The 20,860-nt window shown below is 40.8% G+C and overlaps 4 protein-coding genes across 7 annotated transcripts; all 4 read right to left on the bottom strand.

Moving 5' to 3' along the window:
- Window positions 1-8,279: 8,279 nt before the first annotated feature.
- Window positions 8,280-9,027, bottom strand: LOC134188901 (uncharacterized). Its single transcript, XM_062657109.1, has one exon. The coding sequence runs from the start codon at window positions 8,928-8,930 to the stop codon at window positions 8,436-8,438; it is 495 nt and encodes a 164-aa protein (XP_062513093.1). The 5' UTR covers window positions 8,931-9,027; the 3' UTR covers window positions 8,280-8,435.
- Window positions 9,028-9,461: 434 nt separating this feature from the next.
- LOC134188949 (uncharacterized) lies at window positions 9,462-10,302 on the bottom strand. Its single transcript, XM_062657163.1, has one exon. It carries the CDS (start codon window positions 10,222-10,224, stop codon window positions 9,664-9,666), a length of 561 nt encoding a protein of 186 aa, XP_062513147.1. The 5' UTR covers window positions 10,225-10,302; the 3' UTR covers window positions 9,462-9,663.
- Window positions 10,303-12,855: 2,553 nt separating this feature from the next.
- LOC134188889 (uncharacterized) lies at window positions 12,856-13,603 on the bottom strand. The gene has a single exon (XM_062657094.1). It carries the CDS (start codon window positions 13,504-13,506, stop codon window positions 13,012-13,014), a length of 495 nt encoding a protein of 164 aa, XP_062513078.1. The 5' UTR covers window positions 13,507-13,603; the 3' UTR covers window positions 12,856-13,011.
- Window positions 13,604-14,034: 431 nt separating this feature from the next.
- Window positions 14,035-19,959, bottom strand: LOC134188865 (uncharacterized). Of its 4 annotated transcripts, none has more exons than XM_062657068.1 (9): window positions 19,846-19,959; window positions 19,113-19,177; window positions 18,959-19,051; window positions 18,781-18,885; window positions 18,622-18,705; window positions 18,483-18,548; window positions 18,256-18,424; window positions 18,138-18,188; window positions 14,035-14,998 (listed from the first exon to the last, which is right to left on the bottom strand). In XM_062657068.1, the coding sequence occupies exons 1-9, from the start codon at window positions 19,856-19,858 to the stop codon at window positions 14,691-14,693; spliced, it is 954 nt and encodes a 317-aa protein (XP_062513052.1). In that variant the 5' UTR covers window positions 19,859-19,959; the 3' UTR covers window positions 14,035-14,690. The 4 variants fall into 4 exon arrangements, with proteins under 4 accessions (XP_062513052.1, XP_062513053.1, XP_062513054.1 ...); XM_062657069.1 differs by lacking the exon at window positions 19,846-19,959 and adding an exon at window positions 19,275-19,378; XM_062657070.1 differs by having other exon boundaries at window positions 14,858-15,014.
- Window positions 19,960-20,860: the final 901 nt, after the last annotated feature.

Genomic DNA, 20,860 nt, shown 5'->3' with positions numbered 1-20,860 from the left:
CAACGCAAACAGTCAATAGAAATATAACGAGAATATAGCCAACCATAGATACATTATTGTCTCTTCACAGCTATTAGATCAAAATAAATGTATTAATTAAATGTAGTTATTAATAGCAATTATTGAAACAGTTTAGAATATTAATTACCACAATCAATAGAAAATTGTTAATTAAACTGTACATTTGCAATGGTCATATATCATACTGTATGACACAGTGTAGTGGGCTGACGTTCTGCTTATTATATATCTAATCAATTTCTTAAGTAAAATGAAAATCTGAAAATTAAATATTGAATATAAATTGTCAGGAACAATTTTAAAAAATCGACAATTGAAAATTCATTAACATCTGAGACGTGTTGATGTGTGAGAATATGAGGTCACAGAGGTAGGTGTCTCCATGTATGTCGATAGCTTCCTGTCATACTAAACATAGCAATTAATCGTCTAATTAATTACATGTTGCTTTGCTGCTTGGAAAACGCAATCATTTATTAAATAGTTATAATGTAGTTATAAAAAATTAGTTCAAATGCAAGTATAAGGGACATCAGTGAATTATGTAGATGTTTATTAATTAATTAATTAATACTGTTCGTTTGCAGATTCATTTGCTTGATTTGTTCAAATTTCAAATTTTAAATGTTTTTAGCTAGGTAAAGGCAATAGAGATTACAATCGTGAGTAATCCACGTAAACAAGATGTTCTTGAGGTCCCTAGATCTCTAGCTACAAGGACAGACGTTGATGCCTAGACATGATGTCATCGTTGTCGATTCAAACTTTGCATGTTGAATCACATGCCGATTCGACGCCATAGTCAGGTGTGTAGCCTCGACTTGCTTTCGGTGGTCCTGAAACAAGCGACGATAGATCACGTGACCTTCGCGCACGTGCGTGGTAAAGGCTAGACTTTTAGTTGGGTATGTACGTATGAAACATATTTTCCTCGACCTCACGTATTGAGTGTAGGACCGACCTCACTGAGTAAGTCTACGACCGACCTCACATGACGTCTAGCTAGGACCGACCGCATTGACTTAGCGACCGACCTCATGACGTCTCGGACCGACCTCATGACGTTTAGGACCGACCTCATTGAGTGTGCGACCGACCTAAGTAAATAGTAGTACTACCGGCGTAATTTTGACACTGATTACACGCCATAGACATGTGCTCGATAATAATGTTTAGTAGTGGCTTCTTCATTTTCTTCAGTTGAATCCTCTCCAGCTACATCTCTTCTTCCTGTTGTATCCAACACTACCATATCGGTAAGTAGTCGTTGAGAGTTTCGTTTCTTACCCTTGCGACGTACATCTACAACAGCAATCCCCAAACGCTCAGCCAAATCAACAGAAGCCTTCCAAGTTCTCTCCCACTCTTTGTCACTTCTGCTGCTACGAATAGATGACAGGACAGAGTCAACAAGTTCCGCTGCAGCTGCTAGATCAAGCGAGTCATCTTGCAGTTGATCTGTCAGTCCTTTGGTTATTGAAAGTCCTTTGACGAGTAAAACCAATATGAATTTAAACCTGAAGGTCCTGACATGTGTCAAGAGACCACCTGCTTCGATTCTTTGCTTACTGTCTCTGTCGTTCTCAGTAAGATCCTCTAAAGTAGCAATTATTTCTTTGAGTGATTGTAAAACTCCAGATACAGCATCAAAGTGGCATGCCCATCGAGTATTGCTGAGACTCTTGATACGCAATGGTTTCTTTATACCTGCCACCCTTTGGACTTCCTCAAACACAGGCAGAACAGCAAAAGATGACAAAAACAGGTAGAGCATTTGATAAACAGAGAAGAATTCGCTGACGAACTCCACGTTCTTCGAGCAGTCCACAAGAACTAGGTTTAACCTATGCGCAAAGCAATGCATGTAAATGGCTTGAGGACATAACTTCCGAATCCGTGCTAGAACCCCTGACAATCGACCACTCATCACAGAAGCTCCGTCATAAGATTGACAGACACACATTGAGAGAGGTAGATTGTGTTGTGACAAAGTGTTGGTTATCAATGTTAAAAGTCCTTTTGCTGTAATGCCATGACCAGTGACGATGTCAAGAACTTTCATACACTGAAGAGGCCTTGACATATCTCACAACAATTGAAACCTGCTCCTTCTTGCTGATATCTCGTGTTTCATCTACCATCAAAGTAAAGTGTCCACTCTTTCTCACTTCTTCACAGATCTTGTTTCGAACGAGTGATCCTATTACCGATAACAACTCATTCTGAATTTCAGGTAAGCGATAACGTGCATTCTTGGGTAATTTTCCAATCTTCTGTTGCAGACGTGTGTCATGATTTGACCAAAGATCCAGTATTGCTCGAAAATTTCTGGATTCTTGAATCTTCAGTTTCGTCATGACCTCTCAAGGCTATCCCTTGTTTTGCACAAAGGAGGAGTATGTCAATGACAGTTTTCAAAAGATATCTATTGTCTTCTATTTCATTTTCTGACACCTGAAGCGTTGATTGAGACACAATATCTTGTATTGTGTGACCCTTTTGTGCAGATTGACGATACTCTTTCCATGCAACAACGATGATCTGTGAGCAGATGAAAGGTTGTGTTTTAACAGAGAGTTGGACTTCTCTTTGTGACCACTCTTCTTCCAATTAGGAAATCCTGTCACAGTAAACGCTTTGTCAGCGGTCGAGCTTGGAGTAAAGTGACGACAACAGTAGCAGTAGCAGGCATTATTTATCACTGAATACTCCAACCATTTGTATTCAGTATACAACTCCCTTTAGAAATGACGCTCTCGTTTGCCAAAACTTCGTGATGGAAAACTTATTATAGGCTGTCGGAGTTCTTCATGAGGTCTCGAGGATAGATCTGTGTAAACAAATCAATCAATACCTCGCATCTAGTCTCAAATATTTTGAATGTAAGATTATCCATTGGACTGCATACTTCAGTACACTTATCATTCTCCACTTGATTTGCCGTCTCGGCCACACTGCTACTACTTATAGCCTCAGAATCCCCATTGGTCGAGTCAGACGTCACCGTAGTAGCAAATGTGACAGATTCTTGTAAAGCCAAATCAATCCTCTCTGGATCCTGTTCGTCTGTTCTTACATGGCCAACCTCAATTGACTCGCTATTCATAGTAGCCATAAAATTTGTGGAGTTTATTAGAGTCTACAGCTGTAGCCTAGAGCAATATATGGAAAGTTGCAATTGCATACCTCTTCTTACTGATCTGACTGTCCCAATACCATTCAAGAGGCTTACTTCGTTGCTTCTTGGAGTTGGACTTTGAAAGCCGATGGAGAGACGTAGACATAACCGTACTCGTAGGTTGCAAATTCCCGAAAGTGCCATCAAACCCCGTATTCAGCACACCCCGTATTGCCTCGAGTCCCAAACGCTTCTAGACCTTATTACCTAATTGTGTTTATTAATATTGTTAAAGTCATAGCCAATTAGATGAGCCCAATTGGCGGTATTCACCTATTTGCAAGTAGCGTATGGACAGTCAAACAACTGTAGCTTAGATGAACCACGCCTTAAAATTAAGACCACGCCTTCATTTTTAGGGCCAGGCCCCTCCTGGGCCCCCGTAGTTACGCCACTGCTCTCTTAGTTCGGAAAATCGTTCAATTTGACAACGTCGTATAGCCTCTAAAGACGAAGTGAAGGTACGGTATAGGTATACCAAGCAAGAATACTGGCCAGGAAGCTGTATTGTCGATCTATGACTCACCAATTTATTGAAAGGGTATCTTGCCTAGTACAGCCTTTCTGGATCAACCAAAGGACGGACCGACCGACGGATCTATGATCAACTGGAATGCATGCAGCGCATGCGCTCATTGTGTGTGACTGGTATTAATAAAGTATCATGCAATTCGATGTGATTTCGTCGTTGCATGCTTTCATCGGATATCGACAATCCCACATGCCAGTCGATATGCCTTCTCCTGGCTCTGAGTTATTAGGTTTAAGGTGGATAAACGCTTTGTCACCTATAAAGCTAGCAGCTGACGGTTTAGCATCTATCGCTCTTTTTCATTTCCTACCGTGACTCATATAAATCTTTTTTTAATCCATTTAAGACCTATTCTCTCTCGCTGTCTCTTCTACTAACATCTATCATGCACGCCCAGAAATGTTTTAGTAACCGCAGGAATTGCAAATTTAATTATATCAGAGGTTAATATCAGCTGTGATGGGGTCCAACTTTGCAAACGGCCTACTGTCTATTCCCCGTAAGTGTGAACTCGGAATTGAGTAATAAATTAGACGTCACACCAGGTGTGCTCAGTTGAGCACTAAGAGCTGCTCCAGTTGGACGTGTTACACCAATTATCTTAAATGGTTTTTGTTGTTGATCCGTTGTTCTTACAAGATATTTGAACAATAACCATTGCTCCACCCGTTTGTCTTTGATATGCACAAGTATTATCCTTCCATTTCGTTTGTAGGAAGAGCTTAGATTATTTGATAAACAGAAATGCCAGACCTTGCGGTTTCTAACGATACCGAGATCATCACGAAAGTCGACAAAACAGCGAAGTTATTGAGGATTTTCAAAGTTCACACTTATGGGGAACAGACAATAGTGCCTCCAGCACCTCGACTACCGTTCACTAAGGATCAATTAAATTGTGGTTTTTGAGTTTACATGCATGGACTTTCAGATTGGAGTACACTTGTGGACAGTCGTCATTGTAGCACTTGAGTGCGGATACTGTTCTGTTATCGCAGCAGGAACTGGACTTTACCAGTTTACACTATAGCGTAGTGTTTGTAGTACGAATTTACTCTACGTATCGAAGCAGGCGCGGATCCTGACAGAGGCACAGGGGAACGTGAACTCTTTAGGCGACCAGAAAAGTCACATAGATTCTGTAACGGAAGCCCTACCGTCCCAACCCCAGGCATGCATGAACTTAGATCCTGTTGCGAGACCCAGAAGAACAAATTTCAAATACCTGTAAACGTGTCCGCTTTAAGTTTATATATCTGGCTCTATTGAACTGTTGATATGAAGCTCTTTTGTCACCGACTACTATAGTTTCATTGTTTTTTGCCATGCAGATAGCGCCCCTTCTTAATCAGGTCTTAGATCTCCGCCTTGAAACCCGCTTTAAAAATAGACAACAGATCTTTAGAAAATTGTATTATTATTTCATAAAATACTTCATACAAATTTACTGTTTAACAGCATATTGATTGTCTCTCAATATAAAAAAAATACATTTCAGAATGTATCGAAATTAAAACTTTATTTATACTGCGTAATAGAATTCCAAAAACGTCAAATCGTAAAAAAACATAAAAATGTAAGTAATATAAAATTAGGGCAATTAAGCACACATGCAAGCGTCAGCGTTGTGCAAGTCTTTAACAGTAGCGTAATCCATTTTCTCTCCGTTAGAGCTCCGATAGAGAACATGAAGGAGGAGGTGGACCGGATCACGTCGTATAAACAGCGGCATACAATTTGGCAAATGATCTAACTTCATTTCTCGAGCCGTGCTCTCACAGATTCTCGACATAACTTCACCGGAGGCGCTTCTCATCGAGTGCTTTATGCGACGAACCGAAGATCGACAAGATCCGTCACATATCGTGATATTGAAGCGTTTTTGAATCGGCTGGAGAACTCTGTCGACTTTGACTATTGGGTTGCCCTGACGTTGTAGTCTCACATTCATGCCTGTCCAGTCCACCACATTAGTAGCGATTGTAACCGTTCTCAGTCCACACACACTTCTTGCCCTAAGGTGATACACCCAGTTACAAAAGAAATTAAACAGTGAGACTGACAATGTCGCATTGCGCATTGAACTGCCCATTCAGAAAAGACACGAGGCAGATACCATTGGTGGTGCTGCGTACGTGTACCGAGAAATAACCCCTAACTCAATGATGTTTTCATCTTGAAAACCCTTAAATGAGAAATTACTTCTAAATTCGAGAAAACATCACTTCTTTATTTAAACCCTTGACGTCCATATTTTTTGGTAAAATCCATCGTGCAAGTAGATATAGTGGTAACGTATGCATATTGAGAAATCACTTTCAACTCTTAAAGCCGAGAATTAAAATCGAGCAAAACATACTTCTTACCCGTCGTTTAATTAAATACACTGCGTACTGGTAACACACAGACATGCACAAGCACACATACACACATACAAATTTTGTTCTGCTGCGCATGCGGAATGAAGCATAATAGTTACCTTGGAAGAGTTGACTTACTTTTCTAGTCTTGATTGATGATTAGTGGTGACCCCTAGGAAGTGGTCTCTTTCATAGCATGGTATCTTGCGTTTCTTACTAATTGTCAGATAACCACGAGATAAACTTCTCCTTTTAACTTGTAATTGAAACAGAGTTGGAATGAAAAAAATGATTAATACGATCAGCAGATGTCGGAGCATTGTTGGTCTGCAACACTCAAATCAGCGAGGAGTGTTTCTAGAGACTGTGTTACTGTTCGACGAGTTCTGTTCCATTTATATCATGTGTAGAGATTAAAAATTTAAAAACCCCAAATATGCAAAAATATACATTTCTTCATTTTCCGTGTGTTGCATTACTTTTCCTCAGGACTTGTCACGATAGGGTGCTGGCCCGGGAAGCTCCATAAACGGCACCGGATGTTTATTGCTCGCAGGTGTCCGTCTTGGGGTGTGGCAAAGACACAAGGACACAATAGAGGTTGGCCTTAGCAAGAGCTCTACGCATGACAGCAACGAGTCCAAACAAGCAAATGGTATGGTAAACTCGGTGGCATATTCAGAAAGAGTCCTTTTGCGGAACGTAGTCTGCAAAGCTTCCTGCTACTTTGAACTATGATTGCCAAACGGTAGAATGGCTCTGAAACATTACCTTCTGTAACTCTGTGTTTGTGATAGTAGTTACTAAGGAAGGTAAGCAGACCATGAATTTGAATAGAGGTTAAGTAATTAATTGCTTCCGGTTTTGAAACAACTGAGTCCATATGTGTACTATAGGATGCCGTAGTCAGACCCTCTCCCGCCGTCATATTTCCGGCGAGTAAAGGTCGAGGAAACTGTCTTTGGATGTCGTTGTTCTGCTGTTCTCATTGTCCCACGGCATTCCGGTGGGGTAAAGATCGTCATGCCTAATGGTTTGGGGACTATCAAAGTCTACAGGAGTGCATACTGATGCCGTTTCTGATGAATTAATTAAGTTAAGTGAGGTGAAGTAAACAGTTATGACCATGCAGTACATTCTACTGTTAAATTTCGTAAAAATTTGCTTTCAAAACACGGACGCCTCACTCGCATATTTTTCTATTGAGTATACATCTAATCAATATTGAGTTTATGAAATGTGATCTGGTGACCGTGTGAGAACCGCCAGGCTTATAACCGAACGGTATACTATATCCTATTGTACACAACCACCGCTGAGAAGTTTTGCAGGTCAGAAGCGTGAGCACGAAATAGGAAGCGACGGACCACACCCTTTGTGATTTCACTACCCACATGCTATAGATCCTATGTTATTACTGATTTAATTAATAACAGATGACTGCTTTACATACTACTTGATGTTTTGTACCACACCTCTAATTCATATACTACAAACGCATTGCTCGGCTACGATCGCTTGTTCAGGTTATCTCTAGCTAGAACTTGATGAAGCACTGGCATACACAAATGGATGTGCACTTATATGACAAGATGGGCTCGAAATTGAATGTATCCACATGAGACATGGCGGGTTCTAACACTTTTGAAGTTAACATTCCAATTTGCAATTGTATATTCAACAATCTGATGTTCTGGTGACAAAGCGTGATCAAATATGTGATGTAATTCTGCTGCTAATTCACCATCTGTAACGTCCAAAGAGACATAAATCGACATACCCTTTTGGGCGTAGCTGTTTTGTGCAACCAACACAACAGAACAAAATATCTCTTCACAAGACAACCTAAATTTGCGCTCTGTTTCGACATGCTTGAAATATCTGATTTACTAACACGACTGCAACTGTCACAACAGGCTAGAGCGTTACCTCAACGGTCTAACTGATGATGGGTGTAAGTGCAAACAATTGAAATTATTCTAATTCTTTTCTCACCCCGACAAAAGTAACTTCCAGGCGACATTTCGTTCACACATTCTCGACTTTGCTAATCCAATGCAGCGTTTTTTGGAAATTAGAAGATGCAATGGCAAAGCCAAGTGTCGGATTTGTAAAATTGACACAGTGAAGCTAGCAAGCAACAAAAATTGTGACAGCATTCAACCTCTCATGCACTCACTCAAAACAGTACAGCAGAACGATGTAACTCTATTGCAAACGGTTTAGACCCACAGACAGCCTACATCATGCTCTATTGATCCTACAGCTTGAAACAATTACTAATTCTGTCTATTGTCTCTGCATTCTAACTGTCCCGTTGTCAGTCCGGACGACATTCCTCACACTAGAGCAAAACGCTAGTCTCGTTCTTGCGCACACCAGAGAACGTCTCCATTGTCCCGATGCACATGGCATTGAAACTCGTCTTGATCGCCGTCCAGTCGACCAGAGTTCCTCCCGGCTCGAACGCGCTGATAGCAAGTTCTTGAGGCTTGCCGACGGTACGCGGAACGGCTACCATGATTTCGTTTGATTCGGGCGGTTTGTCGAACTCGAAAGTGCAGACTGGTGGCAATTTTTCATAAGACCGTTTGAAGGGCAGAGTCAGCTGGAACTTGGAACCGGAAACGCCTCCAATATCGAAGTTGGATTCTCCGCCAAAAGCGGTACCCCTGATCGGAGTAGCCTCGTTGCTTGGTCCGTCCCAGTCGACCCGAATAGTACTAACCGACAAGAGTTTGTCGGCATCTCTTGCCGGATCGAAGATGACCCACTGACTTGGTAACAAGGATTGACATTGTAGCAACATCGTCAGCAAGAGAAGAAAGACGGTGCGCATTTTTTCGTACTCGGTCGTACACGTTAACTGGTTCGCAGAAAGAGTGGAGAATGGAGAAATGATTGACGGCGAGTGACACTGCGAGTTTGACTGTCCGGCAATGAGGGTGGAACGTTGAGGAAATAGAATGCGCGAATACTGACACGTATTATGTGTTGTGACCGTTTGTATATAGAACTAGATGTATTCTTGTCTTCTATCGTATATTTGTGTGCCACAATTTGTGTACACAAACTGGCAATAAGCTATGCCAGGTTTTGCTTTTTAATCGTAGCAGCATGCAAGCAAAGTAGGAGTTTTGTATACAAATATTGTATTACATAATTTCCTAATTTGATATAAAATAACGCTAATTTAAAGTGTTGTAATTTTGTATGCTATGATTGCATTAGTTGATATTGTGTTAGAGTAGGAATGAGACGAAACAGGTAATGTGTTGTGGAAAGATATTGGGGAAAGATCTGTAGACTATCACGGGCTATTTGAAGAGCAGACAGTGAACTGAGGCTATAATTTTGAAAGACTTTTTATTGTCGCCTCATGCGCAACAGTAAGAACACATACGTGGTCACACACACACACACACACAGACACACACACACACACACACAGACACACACACACACACACACACACACACACACACACACACACACACACACACACACACTGTTCCTAGTTTCTATAGCTACTCATGTCTCTTGAAAGAGTCCAGTCTCTGCTCAAGCTCTCTTTACACTGCGCGCAGCGGACGTTTTTCTTTATTTCTGCGCAATAGCAATTGCTTCAATATCGCCTTCCTTCCTTGCAGTGTAGACGAGTCAGTCGGACCGTAGCAGATGACGGATATTTTCGTCTTCACGTGCCTCCAGCTGTGCTTGTCTCCGTATGAATTGAACAGGTAGACGCTCACTCTGTCGCTTTGCGTTGCAATGCGCGTCATGTAGGTGTCGAACGCGAACTCCTCTCCTTCGAACGAGAACGAGCAGATGGGCGGTGTGCTGATATATTTAGTCTTGAAAGGAATCCTCAACTCGTTGTCGTTGTCGGGGTTGACTCCGGTGTTGTTTACGTCGAAATTGGCAACGCCACCCCAGCCGACGTCGTTGTTCGGACAGTCGGTCAGTTTAGCCCTATACATACCTTCCCAAGTGCAGTAGAGTAGGCTGATGCCCAATGCGTCGTAGGCGTATGACGAATGGACGTCTTCTATGAGGTAGAAGGAAGGCATCGAGAGTGTGTGACCGCATGTGATGGCGATGGACACCATGAGTAGAATGATGAGGGAGTTCATTGTTTGAATGAATGATCTCGTTCTTGCAGGGTTCGTGAGCAAACGAAGTTGTGAGTCTTTTGTGAGCGATTGGATCGATGGGACGAGTCGACGTTGATATGTCAGCCGTTTGAGGGCGTTTTTCATGTGTCGCGTTACCCGATTCCTCTAGAGATCACAAACGCTTCTAATATCGTGATGTAAACCTAGACAAATTTGCATTGGCTGCACACATTAGAATCATTTGAATTTGGTGTGCATTCGGGTATGGTTCGTTGACTTGTTGCGAACAGAAATAGAGCTCGCTCTACAAGACAACGAATACACAATCTATTTCCTGGCGTTTGAACCTCCTGGGCAGTGGAACTGTAGAGTCTCAGGTGCGTGTCCCATGGTATCATTAGCGGAGATTTCGACGGTTAGTCTAGATGTCTAGCCCTCACACGAAATGGAAAGAGAGTTAGGTACATAGGATATCTGTATTCAATACAATAGTAAACTAGGCGATAGTGTCAGCAACGTGGTAGATTAAGAATTAATTATATTTGCATCAAATTGTCACATGATTTAATTCTCAAATAGCAAAGACTAAATTCAAAAAAAAATTTAATTCAATGGTTCATTCCATCAAATATGAGCTAGCTTACTATAATTACAATCTTTTACTTCAAGGTGCGGCAAAACCAATTGTAGGATTTGTTGAAGAAAGCTTGCAAGAGTAATAATAAACATACATTATGGTAATGCCACTCAAACGACTATGGGTCACTGCAGACTGTTTGAGCTTTTGAGTTCTTCTAGCTGATCACTGACTAAATAAGTCTAAAAGCCATTTCACACTTGAAGCTCATCAAACCGCGTTCAATCCGCATTGACTCATTTCACACCAGGAAAACGCAATCTATGTCTACGTCATACACACACCTCCTCGTGTAACGTGCGTTAGAACCTGCGGTCATCATGACTACAAGTCTCTTCGTGAAGATAGTTCTCTATCTCAGATTCTGTTACAGTACGTCTATCCACGGTTTGACGATTAGGTGTCAAACGTCAATGCGCATTAATTAATGCGCATTCAATGCGTTACGTGCTCATACAAAGAGAAACCTGACAAGAACAAGCTACATTTACGGTGTAGTATTTATAGATTTCAATGTATGGACTCACACCATTTTTCGCGTGTATATATTTTTACTTGCTTCGTTTGGTAACGTTGATCGTAACAACCAAGCATCAAGTCGTATTTACACAAAACTTGTGTGCAGTGTGTCAAATTTGTAAATTAACGGTTTTAATATTTTAAAGTATTATATGTGTAGTTACTACTTTGAAAATTTTTTATTTCTTACAATTCCTTAATATAATCTTTTAGCTTGTCTTTCCTCCTACTTCAACATTTCCCCCTGAAATTATTGTTGTATACGTCGCTTTCTAGGGGACATGCTGTTCTCATTGTCCCTAGGCATTCCGGTGGGGTAAAGATCGTCATGTCTAATGGTTTGGGGACTATCAAAGTCTACAGGAGTGCATACTGATGCCGTTTCTGATGAATTAATTAAGTTATGTGAGGTGAAATAAACAGTTATGACCATGCAGTACATTCTACTGTTAAATTTCGTAAAAATTTGCTTTCAAAACACGGACGCCTCACTCGCATATTTTTCTATTGAGTATACATCTAATCAATATTGAGTTTATGAAATGTGATCTGGTGACCGTGTGAGAACCGCCAAGCTTACAACCGAACGGTATACTACATCCTATTGTACACAACCACCGCTGAGAATGTTTTGCGGGTCAGAAGCGTGAGCGCGAAATAGGGCGCGACGGACCACACCCTTTGTGTTTTCACTACCAAATGCTATAGATCCTATGTTATTAATGATTTAATTAATAACAGATGACTGCTTTACATACTACTTGGTGTTTTTTACCACACCTCTAATTCATATACTACAAACGTATTGCACGGCTACGATCGCTTGTTCAGGTTATCTCTAGTTAGAACTTGATGAAGCACTGGCATATACAAATGGATGTGCACTTATATGACAAGATGGGCTCAAAGTTGAATGTATCCACATGAGACATGACGGGTTCTAACACTTTTGAAATTAAAATTCCAATTTGCAATCGTATATTCAACAATCTGATGTTCTGGTGACAAAGCGTGATCAAATATGTGATGTACTTCTGCTGCTAATTCACCATCTGTAACGTCCAAAGAGACATAAATCGACACACCCTTTTGAGCGTAGCTGTTTTGTGCAACCAACACAACAGAATAAAATATCTCTTCACAAGACAACCTAAATTTGCGCTCTGTTTCGACATGTTTGAAATATCTGATTTACTAACACGACTGCAACTGTCACAACAGGCTAGGGCGTTGCCTCAAGGGTCTAACTGATGATGGGTGTAAGTGCAAACAATTGAAATTATTCTAATTCTTTTCTCACCCCGACAAAAGTAACTTCCAGGCGACATTTCGTTCACACACTCTCGACTTTGCTAATCCAATGCAGCGTTTTTTGGAAATTAGAAGATGCAATGGCAAAGCCAGGAGTCGGATTTGTAAAATTGACACAGTGAAGCTAGTAAGAAACAAAAATTGTGACAGCATTCAACCCCTCATGCACTCACTCAAAACAGTACAGCAGAACGATGTAACTCTATTGCAAACGGTTTAGACCCACAGACAGCCTACATCATGCTCTATTGATCCTACAGCTTGAAACAATTACTAATTCTGTCTATTGTCTCTGCATTCTAACTGTCCCGTTGTCAGTCCGGACGACATTCCTCACACTAGAGCAAAACGCTAGTCTCGTTCTTGCGCACACCAGAGAACGTCTCCATTGTCCCGATGCACATGGCATTGAAACTCGTCTTGATCGCCGTCCAGTCGACCAGAGTTCCTCCCGGCTCGAACGCGCTGATAGCAAGTTCTTGAGGCTTGCCGACGGTACGCGGAACGGCTACCATGATTTCGTTTGATTCGGGCGGTTTGTCGAACTCGAAAGTGCAGACTGGTGGCAATTTTTCATAAGACCGTTTGAAGGGCAGAGTCAGCTGGAACTTGGAACCGGAAACGCCTCCAATATCGAAGTTGGATTCTCCGCCAAAAGCGGTACCCCTGATCGGAGTAGCCTCGTTGCTTGGTCCGTCCCAGTCGACCCGAATAGTACTAACCGACAAGAGTTTGTCGGCATCTCTTGCCGGATCGAAGATGACCCACTGACTTGGTAACAAGGATTGACATTGTAGCAACATCGTCAGCAAGAGAAGAAAGACGGTGCGCATTTTTTCGTACTCGGTCGTACACGTTAACTGGTTCGCAGAAAGAGTGGAGAATGGAGAAATGATTGACGGCGAGTGACACTGCGAGTTTGACTGTCCGGCAATGAGGGTGGAACGTTGAGGAAATAGAATGCGCGAATACTGACACGTATTATGTGTTGTGACCGTTTGTATATAGAACTAGATGTATTCTTGTCTTCTATCGTATATTTGTGTGCCACAATTTGTGTACACAAACTGGCAATAAGCTATGCCAGGTTTTGCTTTTTAATCGTAGCAGCCTGCAAGCAAAGTAGGAGTTTTGTATACAAATATTGTATTACATAATTTCCTAATTTGATATAAAATAACGCTAATTTAAAGTGTTGTAATTTTATTGCATTAGTTGATATTGTGTTAGAGTAGGAATGAGACGAAACAGGTAATGTGTTGTGGAAAGATATTGGGGAAAGATCTGTAGACTATCACGGGCTATTTGAAGAGCAGACAGTGAACTGAGACTATAATTTTGAAAGACTTTTTATTGTCGCCTCATGCGTAACAGTAAGAACACATACATGGTCACACACACACACCACACACACACACACACACACACACACACACACACACACACACACACACACACACACACACACACACACACACACACACACACACACACACACACACACACACACACACACACACACACACACACACACACACACACACACACACACACTGTTTCTAGTTTCTATAGCTACTCATGTCTCTTGAAAGAGTCCAGTCTCTGCTCAAGCTCTCTTTACACTGCGCGCAGCGGACGTTTTTCTTTATTTCTGCGCAATAGCAATTGCTTCAATATCGCCTTCCTTCCTTGCAGTGTAGACGAGTCAGTCGGACCGTAGCAGATGACGGATATTTTCGTCTTCACGTGCCTCCAGCTCTGCTTGTCTCCGTATGAATTGAATAGGTAGACGCTTACTCTGTCGCTTTGCGTTGCAATGCGCGTCATGTAGGTGTCGAGCGCGAACTCCTCTCCTTCGAACGAGAACGAGCAGATGGGCGGTGTGCTGATATATTTAGTCTTGAAAGGAATCCTCAACTCGTTGTCGTCGTTGGGGTTGACTCCGGTGTTGCTCACGTCGAAATTGGCAACGCCACCCCAGCCGACGTCGTTGTTCGGACAGTCGGTCAGTTTAGCCCTATACATACCTTCCCAAGTGCAGTAGAGTAGGCTGATGCCCAATGCGTCGTAGGCGTATGACGAATGGACGTCTTCTATGAGGTAGTAGGAAGGCATCGAGAGTTCTTGGCCACGTGTGATGGCGATGGAGACCATGAGTAGAATGATGAGGGAGTTCATTGTTTGGATGAATGATCTCGTTCTTGCAGTGTTCGTGAGCAAACGAAGTTGTGAGTCTTTTGTGAGCGATTGGATCGATGGGACGAGTCGACGTTGATATGTCAGCCGTTTGAGGGCTTTTTTCATGTGTCGCGTTACCCGATTCCTCTAGAGATCACAAACGCTTCTAATATCGTGATGTAAAACTAGACAAATTTGCATTGGCTGCACACATTAGAATCATTTGAATTTGGTGTGCATTCGGGTATGGTTCGTTGACTTGTTGCGAACAGAAATAGAGCTCGCTCTACAAGACAACGAATACACAATCTATTTCCTGGCGTTTGAACCTCCTGGGCAATGGAACTGTAGAGTCTCAGGTGCGTGTCCCATGGTATCATTAGTGGGGATTTCGACGGTTAGTCTAGATGTCTAGCCCTCACACGAAATGGAAAGAGAGTTAGGTACATAGGATATCTGTATTCAATACAATAGTAAACTAGGCGATAGTGTCAGCAACGTGGTAGATTAAGAATTAATTATATTTGCATCAAATTGTCACATGATTTAATTCTCAAATAGCAAAGACTAAATTTAAAAAAATTTAATTCAATGGTTCATTCCATCAAATATGAGCTAGCTTACTATAATTACAATCTTTTACTTCAAGGTGCGGCAAAACCAATTGTAGGATTCGTTGAAGAAAGCTTGCAAGAGTAATAATAAACATACATTATGGTAGTTCCACTCAAACGACTATGGGTCACTGCAGACTGTTTGAGCTTTTGAGTTCTAAAAGCCATTTCACACTTGAAGCTCATCAAACCGCATTCAATCCGCATTTACTCATTTTACACCAGGAAAACGCAATCTATGTCTACGTCATACACACACCTCCTCGTGTAACGTGCGTTAGAACCTGCGGTCATCATGACTACAAGTCTCTTCGCGAAAATAGTTCTCTATCTCAGATTCTGTTACAGTACGTCTATCCACGGTTTGACGATTAGGTGTCAAACGTCAATGCGCATTAATTAATGCGCATTCAATGCGGTACGTGCTCATACAAAGAGTAACCTGACAAGAACAAGCTACATTTACGGTGTAGCATTTATAGATTTCAATGTATGGACTCACACCATTTTTCGCGTGTATATATTTTTACTTGCTTCGTTTGGTAACGTTGATCGTAACAACCGGGCATCAAGTCGTATTTACACAAAAGTTGTGTGCAGTGTGTCAAATTTATAAATTAACAGTTTTAATATTTTTGAAAGTATTATATGTGTAGTTACTAGTTCAAATTTTTTTCACTTCTTGCAATTCCTTAATATAATCTTTTAGCTTGTTTTTCCTCCTATTTCAACATTTCCCCCTGAAATTATAGTTGTATACGTCGCTTTCTAGGGGATATGCAATTTATCGCTGAAAAGGACTATTTGTATTACTATTATTTTAATAAAAAATTTTTATGTACCCAATTACGTCGATATGGATTAAGACAATACTGTATGATCCAATCCTACTATGCAGGGGTGCCCAAGCAAGGAATTGATAGCATGGGGACGCATCATGGTGACCATGCTCTTACATTTCTAAGTGGAGAGGCAGAAGTCATTAATTAACAAAATTTAATATTATAATTTACGAAATCCGAACTTAGAAATGCCATATAGTCGTATGACATTACATTTTATGCACATGTTATACTCGATCTACTCCAGATCAGGCGCTAGTGTGAGGTTGTAAGCCACTAACGTGCGCTACCATTTTATCACCAGACAACTTTTCAACAACTGGACGAAACGTTACCTTCTTCTCATTATAGCCACGTACTCGTTGAGGAGCAACCGAAAACAACCCAGGGCCACGTTGGGTCATAGCTGAGGTACGCAAGCAGCTATAACAGTTTTGTACGAATAGTTTACACACACAGGTTTTGTACTTGCTGTTTTAACCCAGACTAGCTCATGGCGTGCTACACACCTGAGACTTTGAGATGGTACCTCCTGTTCTCAATATATTGCGGTTGGTCCTAGGACCATGCAGCATTAGTACTAGTGTTCAGTTTGGTAAACGCATAACTTTCAATTACGGTAGAAATACAACAACGAAGACATGCATGGTGTGGTAGTAATCTGCTGTATTTCAGGGAATACTGTGCAAAACGACCACTTGTAGCGTGCTCTTCATGTATCATCACATCCCCACGCGTTGCGCCTTGTATACTACGCCTGTCGAAGGCAGTTTAAACAACACCATCTAAGCGCAGAGCCATGCTTCAAATAACTCGTCAACCACAAATTCAACACAGTACATTTCAAACTAGCTGCAAGCTCAACGACTTCATGATCACATCTAGTACACACATAGCATGCATATGCTGATCGATTCCGCGATTCCATTAGTATGAAAAGAAAGTCCTTTATGTATAGCATCCCATACACGTTATCAAGAGGTACGATATGCAGAGTTAGCATACAAATGATAAAAAAGTAGCTACAGCAAGCACAAATGTACCTCGTGCAGAGCAATGTGACATGGCGCGTTAGTCTCGCGTGGCCAGACCCTTCCCGATTACATGTTAATTTAGGAAAGATGTATGCGGGAAGGGTCTGGTTACATGAGACTAACACAGCGTATAGCGCAAAATGTCTTCCTTGTTGTAATATTTTACTACAGTCGCAATTAGCAAGGTAATCATTTATGAAACTAAACACTCTAGTGCTGGTCCTAGGACCCTTTGTAATAGAGAAGAGACGGTACCACCCAAGACCAATGGAGACCAATTTTAATTGTCGCTACACGGGTCTGGGAGGCCGAGGCAAGGCAATGTAGTAAGGTAGTCAGTTATCTTTGCCATAAAATTCCCTCTACTGCAAGAATCTACGGCTTTTCAAACTTCAAGTGATCTCATGATTTGGAAAACTATAATAAAAAAATCAGATTGCACATGAAGTCCTCAAGACTGTCTTAATAATTATTATATTTAAGTTCTAAAATTATCTTGACTGCTCAAAAAAGACTTCAGCTTGCAGTAGACTTTTGGATTGTGACTGCTACAATACAGATGTGTCGGCTAATTTATTTTCATGCAATCAACTAATCCAACCTCATTAACAATAACATCATTGAAATCATTTAAATAAATTGGCCGACATTTTAGAAATGAAAACATTACTTGTTACACTAAACCTGCTGCAGACAATAAGACTACATTCAAAAATCATATAGGTGGGCAATGAACTTCATGTTTAATAATGCAGTATGTTTGCTGTTGCATATAAATGTAACAATCAATACTAACCTGCTTCATATCTTTGACTGACATCTGAAACATCTCTTTGTTTCAATTTTTCTAAAGTATTTATTTTAAAGTCAGCAATTACAAACACATTGGAGGTTGCAGTCATTTCTCTCCTTACCAATGTCACTAACTGTTTCTTCTTTCTTTCTCTTTGTTTCCTTGATTTCCTTCTCAGAGTTGGCAGCAATTTGCTTGAGTTCTTTGCGTTTCCTGGCAAGGGTCAGATTAGCTACTTTTGTTTGCAACCTGTCTATCAATCTGCAATGGTGAGTAGCTAACTCTTGCAACTAAACAAAACAATTCCATTACACATCACTCAATAAAAATGATATGAAGATGTTGCACTTGTGATCTTTGTGATAACCTCAACTCTATGTCCTTCTGAATACCTCTAATCCCATCAAGCTTGTCCTAACACAAACAAATCATATTAAAAACCAATACAAATGACTACTACTGCAGGAGTGGACATACTAATACATACATAGACATCACTTGCAACAGTCGTCTCTCTCACTTGCATTCTAGTAAAGCAAGCAGCAATAGAACAATCGTGGTCTGATATTTTCTATGTTCATACATAAATGAGATGAGAATTAGAACTGGTTGGTTAATTAATTAAATCATAATTATTGCTTCAAACCTGCAATGCAGTGTCAGGTCTGTTATTTCCAAGAGCATCCATCACCACCATGCTCTCTTTGTTCGTCTCATCTAAGACTGTTGTATGTAATGCTACAGCTTTGAACTATACAAACATAATATATCTATATCATTTTAGGTATACTGGCTAAAGCACATGCAGATGTGTGTGCTGATACCTCACTCTCAAACCTTTGTGGACTCGGATCGTCAGCCAAAAAATCAACAGTTGTAAACAAGCTATCAACTTGTTTCTCAATACCCTTGAATTGCTACACAAGTAGTACAAATAGTATTCTAAATACATTGCCAACAATTTTAGTACAAGAGTACTGAATCTATCTTTGACAATGACAACGAAGTCCTTTGGTTCATCCTCCACATTCTCATTGCACTTCCTACAACAATAGTCTGAGTCATATTATATTGTGAGTAGATTTGCAAAATATTAGTTAGAGTGCATGCAGACACAGAAACGCTAGGGAGCACTCTCACCAAAGTCAACAATATCTAAGATGAAAGCTGTCACTTCATGACACAACACTGTGCAGCCGTTTACTGCAGACGTTTACCGTAACGGGGAAATAAAAAGCATTGAAATTACTTGTGTGGGCGTGTTTAGTACCCGTATACTTTGTGATTGCTGGATAATTAGCAAGTAAGACCGATACCTGTGCACTTTTCAAGGTAAGAATTGTGAGACATATGGTTGGAAGTTGTGATTTATTGACTAAAGCAAACTGGGACCCCAAACCTATCACGCAAGTATCGACTGTCAGTGTGTCAGTAGAATTACACGGAGGATCGTCTGAACAACCTGTGGCCCTCACTCTGCTTCTGGGGCTGGCTAAACCCTAATTATAAGCTTCCTGCAGGAAGATACTAGACTTTGTATTTTTCTTTCAGCAAGTTTTAGTATTTCATTTTGGTGAGAGTTCTACTTAGATCATGTAATATACGTACTAACCAAGCCATTCAATGTAATGAGATACTGCAACAACAATATCAACACCCGTCTAGATAAGTTTTCTTCATTGCGCATGCGTGCGTGCACACAAAAGTTTACCATTCTTGAACATGACGTTTTGACTGTTGACACCTGAACTTGTCAGTTTTATAGTGGGCAAACCACCTGACTTGAACTTGACAACAACCAACTCTGGAAATGTTTGTTTCAAGGTTGCATAGAATTAATGCAATGCATTTTGCTTGTACTCCCAAACCAGAAAATAGTTTAAGGTAGGCAATCAATTGAATGCTAAACAGTACAAGAGTTGAGCCTTTGATCGTTTCCATGTAGTAAATGAGATCTTCCCTCACATTCATAAAACCAGCAATGTATGAAATTAGGCGATGCTTGTGCTTCCGAATCAACTCTGGGTCAACATGATTAAGCTGGAATACAGCAAGCTTGTTGTCTATGTCACCATAGAATGTAGAAACATTTTGACCAGCTAATGGGAAACTATACAAAAAAGTATGTCAACTTCTAACATTCCAAAACATTTTTCACACATATTGACAACACTCTTCTCCCAGCACTTGACTAGGACCTCATCTTTCTCTCTGAAGGTAAAGGTTGCGCTTATAACTTTCCCTTCAACACAAAGCTTTTTAGACCTTGATGTTGATTGCAAGGCTGTTGATGCTTTCACGCGTTCTCTTTGTCTGGATGACTCATGAGTGTCAGATTTGAATTCCTCACCAATAGTTGCAGAGTTGCTACAATGGATAGGCGTTAAACCTACATTTTCAGCTTTTAAGATTTTACTAACAATATGCCTTTGCTTCTCCTCATTATTCAAAACTTTACAAAATGTTTCAAGTGATTCGTTTCCCTTCTGAGGAAGAATTGTACTTACAAGCATGTCAGATCTCTCAGCTTCACTCATTGACTTATTCTGTAACTCTAGATATTGTTCTCGTGTAAGTAGATCGTGTTCTCGAAGTTTATCTAACAACAGACAAGGACGCAGCTCATTGATGAGGTCCGTACGACAAGGCCTCAAGCGCTCCCATTGAGACTCCACCTCTACCAGTGAAGTGCGGGTGCTTCATCTGTTGATTCATTAGTACTTTGC

This window comes from Corticium candelabrum, chromosome 13, assembly GCF_963422355.1.
Source record: "Corticium candelabrum chromosome 13, ooCorCand1.1, whole genome shotgun sequence".
Classification (NCBI taxonomy): domain Eukaryota; kingdom Metazoa; phylum Porifera; class Homoscleromorpha; order Homosclerophorida; family Plakinidae; genus Corticium; species Corticium candelabrum.
Note: the sequence above shows the minus strand (reverse complement) of the source record. Positions and strands in the feature narration are given on the sequence as shown.